At 30.4% G+C, this 24,214-nt stretch overlaps 3 protein-coding genes across 3 annotated transcripts in view; 1 reads left to right on the plus strand and 2 right to left on the minus strand.

Annotated features, from left to right (window-relative positions):
- The window catches only part of LOC119687521, a 326,485-nt gene that overhangs the window by 158,163 nt on the left and 144,108 nt on the right, over positions 1-24,214 (plus strand). The window contains exon 4 of the mRNA XM_038101864.1: positions 16,142-16,270. Coding sequence (XP_037957792.1) covers positions 16,142-16,270 — 129 coding nt within the window. The remainder of the gene's footprint in view (positions 1-16,141; positions 16,271-24,214) is intronic.
- On the minus strand, positions 10,153-14,114 carry LOC119687524 (probable ATP-dependent RNA helicase ddx17). Its single transcript, XM_038101867.1, has 8 exons — positions 13,982-14,114; positions 12,301-12,387; positions 11,873-11,972; positions 11,331-11,806; positions 10,877-11,270; positions 10,683-10,823; positions 10,506-10,606; positions 10,153-10,449 (listed from the first exon to the last, which is right to left on the minus strand). Exons 3-8 carry the CDS (start codon positions 11,915-11,917, stop codon positions 10,224-10,226), a joined length of 1,383 nt encoding a protein of 460 aa, XP_037957795.1. The 5' UTR covers positions 11,918-11,972; positions 12,301-12,387; positions 13,982-14,114; the 3' UTR covers positions 10,153-10,223.
- Positions 16,583-21,473, minus strand: LOC119687523 (beta-hexosaminidase subunit beta-like). Its single transcript, XM_038101866.1, has 8 exons — positions 21,313-21,473; positions 20,238-20,317; positions 19,744-19,927; positions 19,471-19,574; positions 19,074-19,392; positions 18,164-18,293; positions 17,860-18,061; positions 16,583-17,117 (listed from the first exon to the last, which is right to left on the minus strand). Exons 1-8 carry the CDS (start codon positions 21,422-21,424, stop codon positions 16,680-16,682), a joined length of 1,569 nt encoding a protein of 522 aa, XP_037957794.1. The 5' UTR covers positions 21,425-21,473; the 3' UTR covers positions 16,583-16,679.

The raw sequence follows: 24,214 nt of genomic DNA on the forward strand, positions 1-24,214 counted from the left end.
GTATATAAATAATTAATTAGAATTTAATTACAAAACGGAAGCAAACGCACACGAACAAGAGGAGACCGAAACGGATGTTGATATTGAACTTGTGATAGTTAGTTGCGGCATTTCTGTTGGCAGGAATTCTTAACCAGATTACTCATTGCGGCTCCCTCGAGCAAAAAGTGGATGCATGTATTCCATTTGTGCTCCTTGTGTTTGGCTTCAGTGAAATTTATTTGCTGCCACATTTCGGTTGACTTAAATGTAGCGCTGGGATGACTCTTCAGTAGTGTAGTAGTGTAGAATTTATAAGAAGGTCGTTTGAAGCAAGAAGGGGCACATAAATCTTTCGACTACAAGCCATATCACTGCAGCATTTTTGAGATTAAGACACAAGCATGCTCCGCATACCGCCCATCCATAATTTAGAAGATTTAATTGAATTTTAGTTACAATCAAAACTTTTTACGTGTTCATTTAAATTTTTAATGTGCACCAAAGCTTCGGCACTGGAAAAACTATAAATTTATGTGCTGCAACTGTGCAACTGTGACATATTAGCACATTTTCAAACGTGGGTGTTTCATTCACATCATCAACAATGGAGCTACTAAGAAGTCGCTATATGCAGTCAAGCAGTACATAATACGTTTCGGAATATATTGAAAAGAGTTGAGCTTTGCTATGTTTTTATATAGGTTTCAAAAAGATTTTATGACTCTTTTTCCTCCTAAAGTCAATCGCTATTTAATCTCTTAAAATGTGATAATAAGCTAACTTCGAAATAAAGAACAAAGCTTTATCGCTTTGTCATATATATACAATATATCGGATAAAGTATAGTAAAAAATGATTAAGTATTAAACCAAATTTAAAAGACTAATCATTAACGTATAAAGTTTTGGACTTTTCATGATAATTATAAAAGAAAAAATCCCAGAAAATAATATTTAATTAAAACAAAAAAAAAAACCAAATTAAATGCAAAAAATTACTATAAAAATCTTATAGATAGGAAATTTCCTCAAACATCTGAAGTTGGTCCAATTAAAAATTATAAATAGTATTAAGATAGAATTGTATTCATTAAACTTTCAGTACCTATCTCCAACAGCAAAATAAATAGATTTATATTACAATAGATAAATACAATAGACAATAGATAAAAATTATAAATAGTGTACAAGATACAAGTAAACTCATCAAACTCTCAGTACCTATCTCCAATAGGAAAATAAAAAGTTTTATATTACAGTAGATCGTCGCTAGTCCGAATCTCTGGTAAATCGAATCATCCCGTATTCCGAACATAATTAAAAAAAGTATGTACACCACAATATATATGGTGTGTATCTTATGGTGTGTATCTTATCCGGATCTACCATTAATTCGTTAATCCGGATCACATGTGATAAACATGACTGTTGGAAAAGCATATCTGTGGGTTATGCCATTTATCATGTGTATCCATTACTTAATTTATTAATTAATACAATAAGTGGGGAATAACAGTACAGTTTTTATTCAGTTTCTGTTAATAATATAAATATATAATATATATATAACATAGACAAAAAATATACTTTATAGACTCATAATAAAATTAAATTTCAACGTCTGTTTTTATAAAAGAAACTACTATAAATTTTAAATATGAACTATTGTTCTCTCCAGGTTTTTATCGAACAATAGTAAATTACAACAACAAACTTTTTCTTTTTTAATATTTTTAACTAATTAAATTTTTAGCTGACCATATAGCTGTTTTGAGTATTGCCAAGTATCCATTACTAGTGGTCTTCAGTGGAGTTAATTCTTATACAGTCAAACTTCCATAACTCGAATTTCTAAAATACAAATTTTCTATAACTCCAAGTAAATAGAGTGTAACAGGGTTTAGCGAGCAAATTATATACAATTACAAAAAAATTCTTTAACTCGAAGTTTCCATAAGTCGAGCCATTTCTTTGCTAAATGATACTTCGTGTTATGAAAGTTTGACTCTATTTAATTATTTCTAAAAAAATTTTTTTGAAATTGCAAGTACCAAAAACTTATAATATGATTCTATTATTCCATATATATTAGAATGTCTGATGTGACCAAAAATTTTAAATAGATTCGAATTAGTGGAGTTCTACTGTATTGGTATTAATGTATTAATACTTTAGAATAATCTTTGATTTTTAAGTACTACTTATTTGGACAAAATGTTTCGATTAAATCATCTGTCATATCGGTCATTCTTTTACAAATTGAACGGATTTTGACAAAAAATTACCTCATCACCTACGATTTGGATGAATTTTTTTTTTTTGAGTTCCTTTTATAAAATAAAAATCTTGGAAAGAAATTTTGTATTTTCACTAAGAGAGCTAGATTCTATTTTCATAGCTCGTGTCAATGGCTTTGTAGCCAATACCAAGTGGTTATAGGGACAGGTGTCAAATTCTTTAGGGTATCACAATGGACCTCATGGTCTAAGTGAGTCTTCGGACGGCCCCAGTAACCTAACCTAACCTTTACGAGGAGATATGGACCCATGGGGTTTTTCAAATAGCCATATCTCAGGAGATGTGGTCAAAAAGATGTCCGATTTGTAAAAGAATGATTCATATGTATTAGAATCAAGTGATTATTAAGTACTATCTAACATTTGTATTTCACATACGAAAGTTTATATATATATATATATATTTAACGTCGTTCTTTCCAATCAAATAAATCGATACTGACATGTGAGTATTTTTCGAAACTGCCTTTAATATTTTGCTTATTAGATTAAGTATATAATTTTTATCTAGTTTGTTCTTCACATGCAGTACATTAAACTATTTAATTATTTTTTCAATTCGGTACGTACTAATATTATGACCGGAAGTGGATGTGCACAACTTCAATGTCAGTTTTAATTCAATTTAACAAAATTCGCCATTTGTTCAGATAATTCGCCCAAACCCCAATTTCAGACAAGCAAATTGCAGCTGCCTTGCAAAAATTTCAATTATTTTCGCACTGTTTCCCGCAGGGTTAGCTAACAGCAATTCAGTCCCTGAGAATGCGTTGTCATAGCCCGCAGCAGCAAAAATTTTATTGCTAAATTTTTGTTTACATAATCCGGGCCTGCACATATCGGAATCGGAATGAATGGACGTACATTCAAGACTGCACTGCTCACTTTAATGACTTTATATGCGATTATGTGCATTTAATTTTTCTTATATTTTTTATTACTCGTGCGTTTGCTTAAAATAAACATTTTGTTCCAAATACTTCAGAAAATCATCTCAGGCAATTTGTCATGTCTCTAATGCCGATTTTTCAGTTGCAGACGTATGGTCGGTGGGTCCGTAGCTAGCAACTTTAACAACATTGGTTTGCATGTCGGTCTGACTTTTGTAGCCTGCTTTGAATTTTATTTTTCATGTTGCAAAATCATGATTAATATTATTTTTATTTTTTATTTTTTATTTTTTATTTTTTATTTTTTATTTTTAAAAATAAATGCCTGCCTTAGACTCTACACATTTTCGGGGAATAGTTTTTTCCTATCGCTTGCTGACATTGTCCAATCCGCCACCATTAGACTCAGTCCATGGTTTCTGGTAAGTGGCATACATTTTTCACTTCACACCTGTCAGATTTTGGTTTCTTTGCATTAAGAATTGATTTTGTTTTTTTTTATAAAAATTTCGAGTTCTTCACTTTGGTAACAAAATTGGGTCGGTATCTGCTGCTCCACTTTACAGGCTGTGTTGATCATGTTATTTTTCTTAATGAGTTTTTGATATTTCTATGCAACGTTCATTATTGTGTGCTAAAAGATTTTATTTGTATATGTTCTGTCATTTATAAAAAAATTTTAAAACATTTCTTTTATGTTTTTTAAAAAATCCAGTAAAAATTTTATGTTGTTAAATGTTATAGGTTAATTTTGACTAATTTTTCAAAATTATATATATGGGCACAGATAAGAGACAAATTTGAAATCAATTTGCTTAAAAGAAAGAAATACTTCAATAAATTGAAAACAAAAATAAATATATATTTGGGATTTTATAAACACATAAAAGAGCAATGAAATGAAACAAGTATGTATTAACATATATAAGTACTATAATTCTACGCTTATATGTTATTATTATTATTAAAATATTTGATGTGAAATCGCTCGACAGTCACTACTGCGGCCAGATTTTACTACTAATTACACAAAGCCCTTTAAAGCTTTGTGAATAAAGTCCAGAACACAATCTAGAGAAGAGCTCTTAATCTGTTCTGGTGACAGACATTCCATATAAAACAAGTTTCTGATTACACCAAACCCCTTAAATCTGTTCTGATGACAGAAATTCCATATGGAACAAGTTTTTTCTGTGCGTTATTAAAGCGGGACAGTCACAAAGAATGTGCATAGTTGTTTCCTCATCTTCGAAAAATAATCTGCATTCCGTATTAGCAGACAATCGTAGTTTATGAAGGTTTTATTTCAGACCATAATGACCTGCTATCAACCTTAAATTACCATCTGAGAATTTAAAAAATGTTTTTGTAGGAGTACGGTTTGATTTGTGTTTTGTTTTGTCTAAGTTCTGGGATTTCTTCACAGTACACCAGCTGCATATGACTTTCCCGCTCCTTGCTTATTTGTTTTGTACTAGCCCAATTTAACCCACAAAAGGGTTGAAAATCATCATCAGCTGGTCAAAATTCCTCTGTAGCCCAGAATCCAGTAAAGAATTAGCTTATTCCGAGTTGCAAGTAACACTCAATAACCTGTTTAGATTTGAAAGCCCAAAAAGACAGAGTAAATAACAATTCTCGAGCCAGACGGTTTTTTGCTGATTGCGTGAATTTCAGCTTGGAAGACACTTGGATGTGCCCATTGCCTTCTTAAGCGTGATGTTGGGTGCACTTTAAATTTTCTACCAAAGCGATGAACGCTTATATGTTAGTATATATTAAGAAATATTAGATATTTTATCAACAAAGAAAGATATGCTAACATCAGAACTCGTTCAAATAAATATCAAATTTTTCACTTCAACAGGCATACACAAGAGTCTATACACAGAAAAGAGTAAAGGTGCTGATGTGTCCATCTTGTGGGCAGATTTGATAGAATTACTCTGATATTGTTCTAATTTCTAATACGTTCTCACTTTTATTTTTTTTTTGCTGAAAAATTTGTCGAGAATTTTAAAAATTAATTATGTTCCGGTTATAAAGTTAATATCATCGGTTTACATACTATGAAATTATAGTCCATAGGAAAAAATTTGACCTCGTAGATAAGATATTTTTTTATGTATGTATTTATATATAAGTATGTTGATTTAATCGCAATCTCTTTGAATGCCCTAAACTGAGCACCTACAGATTTACTCACCTTAAAAACAGATTTGCCACCCTTTAAAACATATAGCTAAGTTAGAATAAAAAAAAACCGTGAAAGTTGCTCATATTCATAATGATTGTCTGAAACAACCGGGGTTAGCACCTGAATCACGGTATATAGTACTTTCTGTTTAATAATGATATTTAACAATGTATTCTTGTTGTTTTTAATTTAATGTATTTGTGATATAAACTCTAATTACGATCTCATCTTTGAAATCAATATTGTCAATTTTTCGATATTATTTGCCTTCTTCTGGAAATTTTTCCTCCTACGAACCATAAACAAAAGCGGTTCCATTTATGCTATGTGACAGCTGCTGTCAGCAGTAACACCCAACGTTGCAAGACTATTGCAAAAGTTGGTGCCATATGTGTCTGCAAAATGAGTTGCAGACACATATGAGTGTTGGGGTCACTGGAGAGCGATTTCAAATGCATTTCTTCCGAGCTCAAATAAGAAATGACAACAAAACTAATTTCCAACTACATTTCAGTGAACACTTGCAAAAAAAAAGAATGATGTGAAAATACAAAAAAAAAAATTGGATTGTAACAAGTAGAAAAAATAAATTAATAGATTAATAAATAGTGTATAAAGTAAACAAAGAATAAGAAAAATGAAAATAAACATTAAAAATTAAATCAACTTTAGCAAGATTAAAAGTAGCGCCCCCATGTGAACGTTTAATAATGTTTCAAATCCCAATGAGAAACTTAATTCGAATTGCTTATTGAAAGATGAAAAGATAAAAATAAATGAAATAAATGAAAAAAATGAAAAATAAAAATACATAGTTAAAAAGTTTATTGAATTTTCCTCTCACCAAAATCAATTAGAGTTTGGCACGTCATGTGTAAAGATTAACGATAATAACGATAAATGCGAAAACGAACAAGGAATCGATAAATCACTACACAACGAAGCCGCCATATATCAACGATTTAACAATTAAGTAGAATAAAGTGAACACGTCAAAAAGATATAATAATCTTTCCCAGTATTTCACACAATGGGCCAACATAACTCAAAAGAAAAGCTATCACGATCCTATTCCGAGCGTTATATACACACTCAGGTGATCGAACGTGAACGTTTCGGTAGCTTCGGAAAACGTGCAAAAGGTAAGTTTTTTCTATCCTCAACTAAATACTAAATAGTCATTTCTTGACATGAAAAATTAACCAAATTAGTAGACATAAATCTTGTAAAAATGAACCGAAAGGTATCGATGCTAATTACAAAAGTCATTTGCAGATTGCCATTCAAACAATTTATTATAGATGATTTCTTTTCCTAGCTTCTCTTACTAAGTGTAATTAAAAAAAATTTTGAATTTAATTTGATTTAAATTTATGTTTTATTTTAAATTAACATTAATAACAAAATAAACCCAAAAAATAAAAAATATATAAACAAATAAAACAACAACTGCATGCAAATAAAACGCTATAATTTATGGACTGCATTCCATAAAAAATTTTATTTCACATTTGATTCTACCGCTCTGCTACGTTGCAGCACTTAATTCCGTTGAGTGAGGATATGGAATAATGTATGTATGTATGTAAAAACTTTTGTCTTATGCATATATGTTACATATATATATATTCGTGTGTATTGTTTTATACTCGTATATATATTAAAATTTAAATCCTTTAATATAAAAGCCATAAAATACTTTAATCCTTAAAAGTGCTTTAAACTAAGGTCCACAATTAGTAGAGCAAATGAGAGACATGGAAACTGCTATAAAATAGATTTTGTGTTTACTTGAATGCAGCAATAAAATAAAAGGAAATAAAATAAAATTTATAAAGAAAATTTTATTATCGTCGATAATTTCTTAAATTTAATTTTAAAATTTGGAACGTGATTTAATGGCTTCACATAGTTTAGGTTCCATAAAAATATATATAGTCAAATGTTGCAAAAGAGGTCAATTTTTTTTTCTTTTTCGCTATGTTAAATATTTTATTACTGATATTAAAAAACATTTGACTTGTTTACTTTTTTTATAAATTAATTGTTTACTAATTAAAATTGATTTAGTTCAATAATAATATAAAATGTTCTAGATATTGTATTTATATTAATATCAGCACTAGATGAGGAAACTAATATACATATTCTTTGCGACTGACTGTCCAGCTTTAATAATGCACAGAAGAAACTTGTTCCATATGGAATTTCTGTCGCCAGAACAGATTTAAGGGGCTTGGTGTAATCAATAGTAAAATTGTTACAATAGGACTTTTAAGGCCGCAATACCGATTCAATGTTCTCGTCATTCAAATATCTTTCAAATCGACCGACATACACTTACTAAGGACAATTCCAATTGATGGCTATGTAATGTTTTACGAAAAAACGACTCGGAAGGGGAAACCATAAATGTAGCAGAATAAAAAATAAAAAAAATGAATGTTTTGAGTTTTTTTTTTATTGTTTAAGACTCTTCTCTTTGGATAGTTATATACACAGACTGTGTATGTATCATGTTAATGATTGAAGGCAATAAGCAGAAGAAATTGATCCAGAGTGGAAGAATACACATTACAATTCTTTTTAACCCTTTATTTACTCAATTTTTCAATTATTTAAGTTTTCTTTAATATAGTCTGAATAACTTAATGAAGAATTATTTTAAAAAAGTAAAGGCTGAATTAATATCGAAAGTGAAGAATTATCACGCCGCATCAAAATTCGTGTCTTTTTCTTTTCATGCGAACAAAAAGTTCGTGAGAAAAATATTTTTTTATTTAAATATAAAATATACAAATTAATATGTATATATATACATATGTATTAAGTGAATATATCTTTACTCAAAAGTATCCAAATACTTTATTTATATTCATATTCATGCTTGTACCTTCAGCATCATGAATGCGCATAATTTGCAAGAAGATACATTTGAACTCATGCAAACAATAAAATTTTTAATTCCTTTAAGCCGGCAGATGATATTAAAGTACGAAATATCTCTTCCTTCGAAATAAATCCATATGTATTGCCGCCCGCATATGTAATTTGTTTAACCGCATATAAAAGCACAATGAAGTATAAAATTTCAATTAAGTTTTAAACATGAAAAGTTTATCGTAGTAGAGAAAATTTTTAATTTAATATCTCTTTCTTATATTCGTATTAAGTTGATATATCCAAGAAGGAAAGAGATGTTGTCAACCAATATCTACAACACATAATTATATTTTTTTGTATGCTTCTTCTTACATTTGCCCTTAATTTGTTCTAGTTTTATCAAGAGATTAAATTTTCAATCCTTTCACGCTATCTTGCAAACGAAGTTTACTCAAGTTAGATCTTAGTGCAGCCTAGAATTCCATCTCTAAAAAAACAAGGTCACTATGTTGTGACATGTATATGACCAAACCTGTGGTATTAATAGATAATTAATTAAAGTAATCTGTGGCAGGTATTAGCAGTTAAGGGCTCACACTTATGATATACTGATAAGTCCAAAATAGAAGATGACAGTATAGGAGCAAGAATTGTAGTACCGCAATACCGAAAAGCAACCGCAATGGGAAAAACCGTTTCCATTTTTCAGGCAGACGTCCATGTCTTAAAGTTATGTGTTGGATAATGTTTATGCGTAGACACTCAGAGTATCAAAATACACATTCTTTTAGACAGCCAAGCAGTTCTAAAATTCTTAGCAAAAGTCTTTATTGCAATCAAAGTTAGTTTAGGAATGCTTTGAATTTCTCAATACCATAGCATCGAGAAACTCTGTTACTGTTATGTGGGTACCGGAACATTATGGACATAAAGACAACGAAATTGCTCCAGAGCCCTTCTACGGGGTAACAAATAGCTTAATAAGTGACTTAATAAGTGAAAGGGAGAAATTAAGTCTATTTGAACACTGGAGAGCTGAAGCAGGCATGCGGCACTCAAGAAAATTTATTGATCCTGAATAGTATTTTAAGTATTATATAATATAAATGTGGTTCGATAATGTCAACATCACTGACAGCTGACAGTGTAGGTGCCAGCTTATACATTTAATTTTATTTTATTTTTATTTAATTTTATTTTATTTATTTTTTTTTGTTTTGTTTTGTTTTATTTTATTTTGTCTTATTTTTAATACAGAACAGTTTTGATTAACGTAGTTTTTCTTCACTCTGATGAGTTTGGGTAGTTCCCAGACGAAATCCGTAAGTAGTAACAAGTAGAGGACTCTACTTACAAGTAGAGGATTTTTTAAATATCTGTTGAAATTTAAGTTATTTTCATACTAGTTGCTTCCCCTGACTCTAACGGATGTGGACGGTAGACACAGTAAAATTTATCTATGTAAATATCTATTAATATATTAATATGTTGTTATTGTTGTTTGGGTAAGTTTTTAGCCATCAGTATAGGATTAAGTACAATCTTTTAATAGTTTCAGTGACCGAACATCCCGGTTATCCGGGAATTCCTTAAGGCATAGATTTATAACAACTAGGGTAGATATTGGTCCATCAGGGTGACGGCACTCCAATTGAAGGTTTAGATCCCATACAAATAAAACAATTAATATGGAATCAAAAAATAAATATTATATGTTGAAGTATATACAAATTGATTTCATTACTCGAACATGAAAGAATTCAAAAATTTAATTTTTAGAGTAACTACATAAATAATTTTTAAAAACGAGTAATAAATTAAGTATTACAAATAAAATAAAAAAATAAATTTCAAAAATTAACATAAGAAAATAAAATAACAGAACCAAAGTAGAACAAAAATATAAAAGTAAAAAATAAAATTGACATTAAAAATTGCAATTCATTTTTAATATTCAAAACTATTTGTCTTCGGCCTATTTTCCGTTTCGATTTACTTTCGGTTTCGTCAAGACCTCACGTATAGCATCTGGTATGGCTTGCTTATTATCTGATAAAAAATAATACAGCTGTTTTACTATGATTCCATCAGTAGGTGATATAAAGGAAATGAAGGTGCAATCCTGTCGCGCATTCATAGCCTGATTCACACGCTTCTTGTAGTAATAGATATTAGATGGTTGATCGAAATGAAAAAAGTACCTACAACAAAGAAATTTATTAACTTTTCGTGGCTATAAATTTATAAATAAAATTACCGAAAATATGACACAGGGAATTCCTTCCCTGAACCTTCGAAATCGCACAGAATTTTTATATCACCGTGTTTAATGTACATCTCCGTAATATCGTGATCATACTGTATAATCAATCAGTAAAAAAGAAGGATAATTTTATACATCTAAAATCCTATGTATTGGTTCCAAATATTTTACCTGAGTGATCAATGATTGCACACATTGGGTCGCTAAACTTTTAGTTGCCAAGGTACTTGATAGATCAACTGCTCTAGCTTTGTCCAAACAATATACTAGCACTGCTTCACGTGGTTTCAGCCCTTTAGCAAAATTATAAAACTGAAGGGAATTCATTTTTTATTTTTGTTAAAATTTAATTTAATAAAAATTACCATTTGGTACTTATCGGCATCAGTATACGCAAATTTAAAATGTTGTTTAACGAAAGGGCCCAGCTTTGGATCAACAACCGGTGGTGCATTTTCTATTATAATTGGGTGGTACATGTACTTTTCAGCAATTGATTGTAGATATGAAGGGAAAGTTACACTCATCACTACAAATTGGCTTAAAGGGTGCAAGTAATATAAAATGTTGTGAATTTGTTTTTCAAACCCATTATACCACATGTCATCCGCATTGTCCAATATGATGAAACTAAAGGAGGACATATTAATTCTTCTGTCTATAATGAAATCATAAATATGATCTGGAGTGGATATAATGCAGTCGGACTTAATCTTCGCGATGTTGATACACTTTTTATTATCACTTAGTATGCACGTGCTAAAAAGGTTTTTCAAAGTTATTAGTTGTTAGAAGTTGTTTAGTTATTATATCACTTACGGGTTAGTGCACAAATCAAATTTCTTGTAAACATCAGCGATTTTCAAAACTCGTTTTTTTGTGGATGATATAACTAACACGTATGGGCCATTTTTACAGCGCAGTTTTCTTTGCGCTTTTATATGCAGTATGCTTGCAATAAAATAGGCTATAGTCTTGCCTGAACCGGTTGGAGATATTCCAATCACATTCTCTCCTTTAAGCATGACAGGCACCGTTTGTTTCTGTATGGGAGTTGGATACTGGTAGCCAAGTTGAAACAACTTACTTAATATGCCGTGGTCAAAAATGTGCGCAAAACGTTGAATTGGTTTTGGAATTTTATCGAAAGCCACATCTTCTAGTTGTAGTAACCGCGATGCTCTGATGTAGTTTAATGCCAAATATTGTTCTACTAGGAGTGGCGACCAAGTTCTAATCTCCTCCGTTTCCCAATATACATCTTTCTGAACACATGAGCGATTTGTTTTATGAGGCTGAAATGATACAGATTTTTACAGTTGTCATAAAAAAATTAACATATCAAATAATTTCATACTTACAGATAATAATCTTCCATGGTTGAATAAAGCGCTTCTTTTCTTCATATTGGGACAGCAAAGAATAGTTTCACGCTAGTGAGGAATTTTTTAGTGGTTACGACTGAAAATATAAGAGTACGCCGATAACAATTGAATATTAAAATATGACAAATACAATATATACTTCATGTACATTTTTAACATATAGAAGATATATCATTCTAAATGAAATTAGCTATGAGCAACACTATTTCGATGATACAAAAACGTATAAAATCGATACCCATCGGTTGTAGATGGGTATAAAAGTTTCTGGAACATTTGCAATGTTCAAAAAAATCAACGCCTCAGTTTTGTTGAAATCAGCCCATCGGATTTCTAGTTTTTTTTTTTTTTAATACAAAAAAAATACATCGTGATAATTTAAGTAAATGAGAATTATAATTTACCTGTTGCTTTTCCAACACCAAAATACTTGAAATTGTGTATTAACACACAATAACGATGATCCGTTTCCTATCAGTAAGTGAAATATTCTATAAATATAAATAACAATATAAGTATATATACATATAACAAACGAAATCGAACCGGCGTTGCACCGGTTGTAAGCTATGCTGTATGTTATTGATCTATTAATGCATAAATAATTACCCAGGGTTCCAATGTTTTTTGTTTTTTTGTTTTTATTAATTGAAAATAATGAACACAATCTATAATTTGGAAATTATACAAAAGAACGGAACAAAACCTTGTTTACTCAGGTGTCGAGCAGAAACAAATGTGTCCGCCTAAAAGACAAGATAGTTTGATGCGAATATTGCTGCGCGCGCTTTTAAGCGGCGAACTTTGTTTATTTCGTTCCTATTAAATACACAGGTATGGTTGGGTGTGCATTTCGCTTGGGCTTAAGTTCGCTCAAGTTCTCGCTGTACGTACCACGGTTGCCACATGTAGTACTTTAGTACCAAAATCGGTATTTTTGGAATATGGTACTATTTGGAAGCGCCAACTTTATTGTACATATACAATATATATATATATATATATACGTGTGTAAATAGAATATATATAATCGTTGAGTTTGGCCTCAAATGAGTGCTTTGGGTCAAAAATCAAAAATGAGAAGCAACTGACTGATTTCTGCATACAAACCCTCGTATGCGCAAATGAGTTCCATTTGCTGATTTTGTACAATTAAGTCCCAAAGAGTTTAAAATGAGTTCTGAATAAGTTTCAAATGCAAATAAATACGTAGAGTATACCCTAAGTAAAGAAATATTTGGTAGTTGCATTTCCTTGAAAACGATGCACCTCTTTCTGGAACTTCTACTTCTCAAAAAGTATTTAAACGAAGTTAAAAATATGTTTTTAGTTTATATTGTAAGGTTTGAAGGTATATTTAACCTTCATTAAACATTTTTTTGGCACAAGCCAAAAAATCAAATCAACAGGCATGTTGACTTATCAGCTGTTTGAAATGAGAATAAATGAAAAACAACGAATGTAAACACTTTTAAATGACTAATTTGAAATGATTTGAAGTTTCCGGTCAGTTTAAATGCCGTATTATAGTCTTAAAGTCTATAAATGAAATATGTAAAAATTATAAAAAGGCTATTTATGCCTAAGTCAAATTTAGGCACTTCTTTGAAGCTTGATATGGCTGAAATAAGTTATCAATGAGAGATATATTGTAATATATGTAAAGACTACGATTAGAAACGAAAGGCAAATAAGTTCTCTATCACTTGTAAGAACACTACAGGGTATTATGATATAAACATTACGCCAGTAGAAACGTCTATAGTTTAAACATAATATTTTATTTACTATTTCTTATAATGGGCAGGTAGGCAAGTACACCGATAGATCTTGTCCAGTTAGCTTAACTGTTGTTCTATGTTTCTCGCAAAGTTATGTAGAGGGATTGAGTGATTCACAACTTATCAAATTCCAAAATAAATTGATATTTTTAAATGTAAACTTGTAAGAATTAATTTTGTTCTTAATCAAATCTCATGTTCGGATATGTTACAATCAGTCACTAGTAGATATTCTATTATATATATTAAAGAGTCTGTGATGATTTAAGTGTAATAATAATCTTACTTCTGCTTATTTACTTACTTGTTAAGATCCTTTCTTTCTCGATTTTACTTCGTACGTGATTATTTAAAATCACTGCCCAGATTAATATTAACGTATGAAGGCTGCCGAATGCCACGTAATATCGATAATAATCTTCAAGTGATTTTTCTAAATCTAAAAAGTTAATTTTTTTTATAAACAAATGCCAATTTAGGTTTCAAATTTTATCCAAGATTGCTTATAAAAATTATGAAATGATAAGCATTTTTTAAAATGCTTTCCAAATCAAGATTAAACTGTTAGGTCCCTTGTATATGTCTGTAATGTCCGTAAGAAACATGGAAAGAGGCTCAAGCATGATATAGACAATACCACTTGTATGCAAACCAAGTGTGCCGTGTTAACAAACCGGACTATGTATATTCAAGTATGCATTCCAAGCGCTTACATGGTCTACCTACATACTTAGTGTGCAGACTTGCAGCATCGTCTATATCATGCTTCAGTTAAGTGGTTTTAAAGAATATACTCGGAATAAGCTAATAGTGTTGTTATTTCATATGTTATTTTTATAATTAGCGGTTATTTTTTTTGCGATTTACTTACAAAAGAATAGGCCCAGTATTGATTTAATTATGGTTGGTTGCAATGGATAACGGCGATTTTCGCCGTTTTACTACCACATTCCTCGCAAGAATATCTAGCATAAAGGAGTAGAGATAAATCTATCCCGTCGAATTCAGATAATTTAAAAAGTCTCTCCTCTTCACCGATGAACAGTCTGACAAACTGCCAAAGAAATGTCCTCCTAAACACCTATTTCTTCTGGACGCCAAAGTCGGACATTCATAGAAAAAATGTATTATGGATTATTTTTCCTACGGGTTTCCACAACTTCTACAGTGAGGATCATATGGAATGCGTAGCTTCTATGCGTGGGTATCTATAAACCAATGACCAGAGAGAACTGCAGTAAGCCTTGCAGTGTCCACGCGGTCTTTTTTAATGAGTTCCGAGAATCTAATTTTATTATAGGTGGGTCATGTTAACCTGTAAGTTGCACATGACTCAAATGTTTTCCATATGTTATTGGCAAGTTGTAGAAAATAGAGATCAGTAATTCTCTTAATGGCTTCTAGGGTAATATACACCGGTACCGGCACATCCAGAAAAGCGCCAGAAGAAATAAAGTGGTGATGTGATGATGCTTCCTCTTTTAAAAAGTTATAGACACATTTTTTTATAAATTCAGTAATCTTTAATTTGTTCATTAGGTATGGCATTTATTATATAGAACTGTTTTTTTCTATGCTTTAGTTGAAATGTTTCTGAACTTTTCAATTTTTGTGCTGAACATTGTGTTAAGAGATTTTCCAATATCAAAAAAAAGTTTATTGCTAAAGTATGCATTTGGCATGTTTTAGTGAAATAAAATCGATTTTGTTTAAAGTGAAAAGTGTTTTGTGTAAACGAGCCAATATAGTTTGTAACTACACAATCATAATTGTTCTCCTTCATCTCTTCCGCGTCTGCACATCACTTTTTATAATTTCTGGAATTAAACGAGTAAATACTTTTGCTAATATGCTTACTTCTTCGTATGCCAACTTCACCCCAGCTGAAGGCGCATTCTGTGGAAATCCATGATGGTCACGTTCCTCGCATTACAGCACAAAAACAATGCTTAGACGTCTTTTTTTTATTCCTCTGAATCTTTTTGCGCTTTAATGAACTACCAACGAGTGAGTAGAAGTGCTTCAGATATAAGCTGCCATAATAAAGTGTGGGTTATATTGGATGAAATGCGTAACTTGACTGTACCGTCGTATAGTCGTATTAAGTAAGCATACATTATATTAAAATTGTTGCTGTTGTTGTTCAAAAATATTTAATAACTAAAAAACACAAAACTTTTGTCTTTTCCGACTATTTCGTTTGTAATTCCGAAGTTTTTCCGCAAATAAATGGACGACGTCTCATGTACGTGATTTCGCATAAATTACAAATTAAAATTCTAAGCATAAATTTATATAAATTTTCTACATACATATTTTGATCGCATTTATTTGTAGTGAATTATTTCTTACAGTGTGTTTCTTTTCAATTTTATTAAATATTTATTTTCCCCACCAACTCATGTAATGAGCTCATTAATTAATATTACTTATCTCTTCCTTTTTTGCTTATTTCTATTTGCAGGAGCTGCCAAAAAGCGTGATGTACGAAATCTAAGTATATCACCCACAGATTTAGGACCACCTCCGAAAGCTCAACAAACTGTCAATGGCACATCAGCTCGCCTTAAACCAGCCGTAGCAGCCCTGACACGTAAGTTCTGGCAAGAAAAATAATTCTTTTTTTTTATATATTTTTTTCCTTTCTCCCTTTTTTCAATGAGTTTTTGTTAAGGAAAGTAAAAAGTGAAATAAGAAAAGAAGAAAAGAAAAAAAAGAAAATAATATAAATTCCTATAAAATCTAAACGTAAAACTTTTGTAGCATGTAATCAGCTTAGAACGTATCTATTACTGTCATTTGTTTGACATTTAACACGTACTTGTGGCAGGATTATGCAACTCTTGCGGCTTATCAGAAAAATGTAAAAGATTTAAATAAACTTTTTATAAAAAATATCAAAATATATATTTTGAAATTTTTATTCAAATTTGTAATTTGCTCACAATTATTCTTTTCTTTCATTATATTCAACTTTTGGTGTGATTCCTTACTGTAATTATTTAGCAAAGACCAAAACCATTGGCGGGCCTTGCCTCTACTCCTCTATATATCATGCGACAATTGTGTTCTTCTAAACGTAAGCGTGCTTCTTCTACATTTCTATGTGGCTGCTCGGACCATAAACGCTCAGCTACTGCGCTTACTCTCGGAAAAGTGGTCGGTAACACATTGTGTTCGTTTATCCATTCGCTCCATAAACAAGCTTCACCTCCGATAACACGTTTTTTTTGTTGATTTGTGCCAGTAAAATCGGTGGGTTCTATGGTGTAAAATTTTTCCCAGTCAGGTCCTGTCGCTATATCATACAAATACCAACCGTCGCTCATAATCACATCATAACCACGACTAGTTAATGTGGCCATTGTTGCTTTATAATCGAACCAAATTTGGGCGATAGTGCCAGTGGGCCAAGACATCCAGGAATTCTCTATCATAGCCTACATACAAAAATCAAAACTTAAGTATGGAAAGAAAGATGTTTTGTAGATTGAAAGATTTTTTTAAAGTAAAAGTATATAAGCTATTGCTTTAATAATAGGTAAGGTTAGGTTATACTGGCGATCCTAGAAGGATTCACTTAGCTTTATAGGCCCATTGTGTTACCATATTATAACAAATCCAAGGGTTAAAAGCATCTAGAACCTTTGGCAAAGCTTATGATGCTAATCAAGGGGAGGTCCTGAAGTTCGCCGAGATCTTCTAAAGATTTAATAGTAGAAATAGAATAAAGTTAAATCTGTTTGTTGGGCAATTTGAACTGATTTGCGTTAAGGTTTGATAGATTGATCTTTGCATTTTGGCGATAACAGTTAGAGCTATGGTTAAAAGTTATATTTAATGCTATATGCTTATCTGGTTTTAGAGTTTGATATTTGTTAATTGGATCACAATGCTACGTTACATTAACATAATTACGAAGTTATTCTAGCTCTTTATGGGGTTAGTGCTTATCTCCTTTGTTAAGCAAATTCCTTATATATTAATTTGTAAAGAATGAATGGCTTATATGAAAAATGAAAATCTACATTGTCGCTTCTTCTTCTTAGTTAGTTTATAGTTAAAAGTATATTGGTTTGTTAAACAATATCCTACTTAAAAAGTGTAAGTTGATTGAAAGTAAAAATATGTATATATTTTATTCTCATTTAAAAAAATTGTAAAATGATGATTCATAAATACCTCTTGCCAGACCATTTGCTTCCAACGTTTGGCTGACATATCAGCTGTAAACCTTTCTAGGTACATATATGGCAAATCAACATTATCTAAATTATTAGCAGCCAAGTAGGTTTGTATTTGGGGATTCGTTTCCCAACAACCGGAAGCCACTTCATCTACACCCAAATGTATATAATTATCCGGGAATATATTACGTATTTCACTAAATAACAAACAAATAGATATAATATATTATATATTTCAATTCATTATATATATAATGATATATAATTTTATCTAGTGTTATATACTATAAAATACTTACGTGAAAAAAGTATTTAAAAAGTTAAATGTACTGTCTTTCGTGGGATTAAACGGACCCAACTGACCAGCATATTGTCCAAAACATTCTGTCATTAATTCAGGGTGTGAAGCACCCCAGGAAGCAGTATGTGCTAAAAACATAAAATGTTTAGGATGTGTGGTTTTATATATGATAGTAAAATAGTATGATAAAATTTTACAAAAGATTACTGTTTTTTCAAAAAGCATTCTTCAAGGAAGAGGTGAATTGGAAGGTTGATTTTTTTCTTTTGTTAAAAGCTATTGTATCCGTCAATGCATTGGATGATATTAAAAAAAATTCAAAAAAAATTCAAAAAAATATATATCATAAAAACTGTATAATGTGAATAGAAGAATTCATTCACTCATTTGATTTTGGAATAAGATAATGAAATATTATTTTGAAAATTGAAAATTCAAAGAGAAAATTCAAACTAATGATAGGTATATATGCGTAGGTCTATTATTGCTATAACCTTAAGGGTTATAAAAATCTTGTCTTATTTTCCAATATTTATCACAATCTTCAAAAAATCGCGTACAATGCAATACCAAGTAAATTATTTCATTTTAAATTTTAAAATAAGAGTTATTTTGTTCAATATAATAATATTATAATGACTTATAGTCTATACACGCTACTGCCTCAGAGATGTGAATATTGCATGAAAATTTACGTAAACGCTGGATTACAGGAAAATTTTTTTTTTATACTTTTACTACTCTTAACATTAAACTAATTTCTATAACGTAAATACAGTTCCGAAGCACTTCCAGAAAAGCGTAGGAACTAACTAGTTTATGTATTGGAGTGAGCATTATTTATTTTAATGTGCGATATTACTTACTCGCAGATAATGGAATAATTTCCATAGTTATCATATTATTACCTGGTGTATCGAATTCTGGTATCACACGTATACCACGCTTTCTAGCATATTCCACAACTTCAGTCACATCAGTGATAGTGTATGTTAAATCAGATCTATAAGCACCTTGTGCTGCTAGTTCAGGGAACACATTCGATTTATAAGGAAATGCTGAATCGTCCGTAATATGCCAATGAAAAGTATTTAATTTGTTATAAGCCATGCCATCAATAAGTTTAAGGATTTTAGTTTTGCTAATGAAATGACGTGCTGAATCCAACATAAGGCCACGATATTTAAAACGCGGTTGGTCATATATTTCCGTGGCAACTATTCGCAGCTATTAAAGTGACAAGAATTGCGTAAACATTTAATTGAAATTTTATTTTAATTTTTTTCTATAGAAAAAGCAATTTACCAAGCCATTTGGCATGGGCACCAGCAATTGTGATAATGTCTCCAAGCCATGCAATATACCCCAAATTGAATTAGCAATCACTCGTCCATCACCGTGAACAAAATCTGTTCGCCATTGTGTGAAACAAAAAAAAACAATGAAATTTAATGAAAACAAAAGAAGAATCGAAAGAAAATAAAACCAATAAAAAAGGTATAATAAAAGTGTCTACGCAGTAAATGGAGTAAATTCAGATCTGGTGAAGTTACGCCATTTAACGTGAAGACCGCCTACATGACTCATCCATGCCCAAGTATGGCAACGTTTCGCAAACGACTGTCAAATTAACGCGAAACTGTGTAATTGTGCCGGTCGTCGTCGTCGCCGGTGCCCGGCTGTAGCCTTGTGCTGAGTCTTTGATGATTTTGGTATAACGTGTGATGGCCTCTTGTAAGATGTCACAATTTTTATTCACAATCTGAAAATGTCACTAACATTAAAAATCCTTGAAAACATGGTACATCTTTTTTTAACTAAAAATTTAATTAAAATTAAGTTTAATATTAAATTTTAATTTTTACATCATAAGTTCATTCTTTAATTATTATCGGTAAAATAATTATTGTTTTTAATTCACAACATTATTACTGTTATATGTCATTCTTCTAATATAGTAATATAATAGTATATTATAGTATAATAGTATAACAGTGTAGTATACATAATATAGTATATATCAATATATTTTAAATGTTAATATTATAATAATGTAATATAAAAATTTTTACCACAAATTGAAAGTTATTGGGATCAACGGCTGAGTATGTATTTCCATCATCTTGCCAGTACGGTTTCGGCCAAACTTCACCTGCAAAATAGTGTGATATATTTGATAATATTTTAAGTAGTATTATATACTTTTATTGTGGAATATGACAAGTATTCGATGGTTTTTATCACTGAATTACGTTAAATTACTGCAAAGAAGTTTGGACTACCATCGAACTACCATCAGTGGAGCGCTGCTCAAGCGAAACGAAATCGAACCGATGGACTTATAAAGCTATCCGAAAAATGTCAAAATTTCATAATGGCCAAAATAAACCATATAATATAATAAAATATAATAATGTATTTATTATATTGTATATATACATTATATTCATATAATATGTGTATATATAATAAAGGTGTCATTAAAAGCCTCCACGGTTTTTTTTGGTATAACCTTGTAAACCGAAAATTTGACGAATATATATTTATCATATGTAAAATGTATATAATATATGGTAGATAATAAATATATTATAACATATTTATTGTATTATAATTTTATTATAATTATAATATATATTGTACATTATATATATATATATATATATTATGTACCATAGATTATATACATTTTATATATGATAAAGATGTGAAATTAAAATTCTGGTGGTCAAATTTTTGTTTAAAAATATGGATTTTATTTAACAAAGATTTTATAACGGATTTTGGTAAGTTGCGACCTTCCTTAAGTTTCTTGATAACTAAAAAGTTCCTGTGGTTAAGTGAATCATAATAGGTCCAAATGAATGTTTTTGGAATATTTTCGATAATTTTTTTTAAAAAATTTAATATTTTTTCAATATTAATATCAATATTTCGTCGATGTTGTAAAGTACATCATATTAGTTTTTGCAGTGCTCCTGAATCAGCGGATAGATAACCTATCCAAAAAAATTCTCCTCTTTATTGATCTATTGCTGGTTCTAGCAAAATAAAATGTTTCAACTGTTTAAAGGGTTCTCTAATTTACTTATTAAATTGTGCCCAAAACGTATTAACTCTTCATTCCAATACAATTTTTGTTCTTACCTACTGTAGCCTTGTATTGGGGTCCATAACTCAAGTACCCGCCTTCAGCTGCATTTAATGAAAAATTTGCTAGAAATATAAGTCCTATTAGACTAATTTTGCCTATAAACATTATAATCTTCCGCTTGAATATTTAAGTTTTAGTTTTAATGCCTTTTAAAATAAACTGCACACTTTTTGAAAAGAAAAGCTATAGCTGTAGAGTTCTAAAATTTATTTTACTCAGAAATGTTTAATTTATTATTATTTACGAAGTATCCAACTGTTCAAATTCTTATTGTTTAAAATGAATAAATATATATGATATTGTATATATTATTAAATACCTCAAATGTTTGTTTTGTTCACTTTCATATTTACACATCTAGCTACTTAGTTGGCAAGTGATATATAAAAGTTAAAAGATACATCTTGAAAAATATATTGCTTGTTTACATACATATATTATTTGTAATATAAAATGATGCAGAAAAAAAAATAATATTCTCACCAAGCTCTATTTAGAAAGCTCTATTAGAAATTTAAAAAAAAAAAAAAACAAATTATTTATATTGTATTTAAAGGCAGACATTTACGATTGTTAAATAAAGTTAACTACGAATACATATAGTTTAAAGTTAACAACTTAAGGCTCAGTTAGTCGGTACGTACCGTAAGAATTTAAGTCAAAGCGAAATTGGAAACCGCTCAGTCTATGATTTACATTTAAATAAAAATTGTCTATACCCAAAAAGTTTTAATTCTTTAATAAAAGCTCTGCTAAGGTACAGTTAGTCGGCACGTACCGTAAGAACTTAAGTCAAAGCCAGCAAATACACCATCCATACCTGTGTATTTGATAGAAACGAAATAAACAAAGTTCGCCGCTTTCGTTTATTTCGTCCCTATCATAAGCCCTGTTGCGTCAGAGCTTAGAGTAGTATAGAACTTACTTTACAGACTTTTACTGCCTCTTCCGTAAGAATGTACATTCTCAGAAATCTATTCCGTTTTTGCATTAGCGCAGAGTTTTTGTTTGGCCGACTCCTCATTCTCTTCGTAGAATCTACAGTTTGTATCCGTACCCTATATATTGAAACCTATATACTACTACTACTATGGATCAACCTGCTGTGGGTGCTTAACACCACCTTGTTCTTAACATATTTATCAAGATAATGCGGTAATAAGCACTGCATTGGGACAAGTACCGCCATTACCAATTGAATTTATTTGCTTGGATATAACTTCCGCACTGTTGAGGAGCTAAACTCGTCTACTATGCGCTGTTATTTTGGTCACAGCATCCGGTTGAGAAAATGCAATTCCACATTGAGTGAAAGCAATATAACTTCCTGTCTTACTTTATGTGTTAACCACAACTACTAAGGCACTTTGTTATGTAGCCAGTCCGGCGTCCGAGGCAATTGAAATTGCGGGTAGCTGGAGTTCGTAATTTCACCGCTGATGGGGTGTCACAAGTGAAATACACTTTTTACTGTCTATATTTCAAAAAGATATAGAGTTGTGCTTAATTGACTTAAGTTGTCATATATGCAGGTATGGTAGGTACGCTTTACCTAAGTAATATACTCACACCTATCTTGAAAGGAGAATGATGAGTACATCTATTATCTCAAAAATTAAAAGTAGCAAATCATAATAAACGCTTTTAATATAAATTTAGAATTTTAAAATCATTTTAAAATATTAAAAATAAGTTTTTATGAAACTTTTAAATTTTTTTTAATTTAATGTAAAATATTCATATGCCAAACTATTTATTTGTATAGTCGATAAACAAAAAAATAAATGTTTGTCATTTTTCAATTCATTTACTAATCTCTATTTCTAAAGTTTTCTAATAAAACTCAATTTGGTGATTTGCCAAAAACGATTTTAATTCTCGAATCTATTCAAATTATTTATTGTCCAATAAAAATGTGTACAATTTTCGCAATTGTGCAATAATTTCCATCTGAAAAATGATAATTAAGCTTTTGTTGGTCGATTTATAATGTCGACAATGAATGAGACCACAGTAAACTAATTGCCTGGAGAGGTAAGGTGAGGACGCAAATATACATGAAAACTCTTTGTTGCTTCCTATTAAGGTTTGAACTTCTAAAAAGTATTTTAAGTGACCAGTTAAATGATAATGGAACTCATTTGGTTTTATATTTCTATTGCTATTGCCCAAATAAGTCGCTTTATGGCACAATAATTAAATCGAATTCAAAATATTTAACTCATTTCACAAATTAATTATAATTAAATTTAATGAGGTATTTTAGAATATTTTGTATATATAACAACAATTTGTATATTTTTTTGGTACATACGTCAATTGTCTCCAATTTTATGTCGTTACGAATACCATTATAGAATATGATGGAAAAAATATTTCTTCGTGGTTTTAGTATTTAATCTTGATCACTTCCAAATGACAGACGGTCGGTAATACTATTGACAAACACAATACCACAGCCTGGACGATTAATCACCCCCCGATTAGGTGTTAGATTCTTCCTTGACAATATAACCTATAGATAATAGAATACAATAACAGAGCTAAAACAAAAATGTGTTTTCGTATAGCTCCCCTGCGCACAAATCAGGTTATGCCACTAGACAAACCCAAATGATTTGGGAAGAAAAGCATCTTTGAAACGATAGATGTTAATATTTCAAGTCGTTCTAAAAATTAGTGAACAGGTTAAAGTGATTTTAGTGACAGCAGTTTTTTAGTTTTCAAAATAATCAATAGAAACTAATTTCGTGTTTGGATTAAACATTTTTTTTATCATCCAGAGAAATACAATTAAAGGCAAAGAGTGATTTGATGAGCGTTATGGAGACACTACATCAACGAAATCAGCTATTATTGATAGTATTGCTGAACAGAAAGGCGTTCATATAAACA

Source organism: Teleopsis dalmanni, chromosome X (assembly GCF_002237135.1).
Source record: "Teleopsis dalmanni isolate 2A chromosome X, ASM223713v2, whole genome shotgun sequence".
Lineage (NCBI taxonomy): Eukaryota > Metazoa > Arthropoda > Insecta > Diptera > Diopsidae > Teleopsis > Teleopsis dalmanni.

Coding starts and splice junctions, on each gene's coding strand:
- LOC119687523 (XM_038101866.1), bottom strand. CDS start 21,424: ATGTTTATAGGCAAAATTAGTCTAATAGGACTTATATTTCTAGCAAAT. Junction 19,928..20,237: donor CCAATAACTTTCAATTTGTG/GTAAAAATTTTT, acceptor TGACATTTTCAG/ATTGTGAATAAAAATTGTGA. Junction 19,575..19,743: donor CTTGGGCATGGATGAGTCAT/GTAGGCGGTCTT, acceptor AATGGCGAACAG/ATTTTGTTCACGGTGATGGA.
- LOC119687524 (XM_038101867.1), bottom strand. CDS start 11,917: ATGAAGAAAAGAAGCGCTTTATTCAACCATGGAAGATTATTATCT. Junction 10,824..10,876: donor ATGCCGATAAGTACCAAATG/GTAATTTTTATT, acceptor AATTCCCTTCAG/TTTTATAATTTTGCTAAAGG. Junction 10,450..10,505: donor TTCCCTGTGTCATATTTTCG/GTAATTTTATTT, acceptor TCTTTGTTGTAG/GTACTTTTTTCATTTCGATC.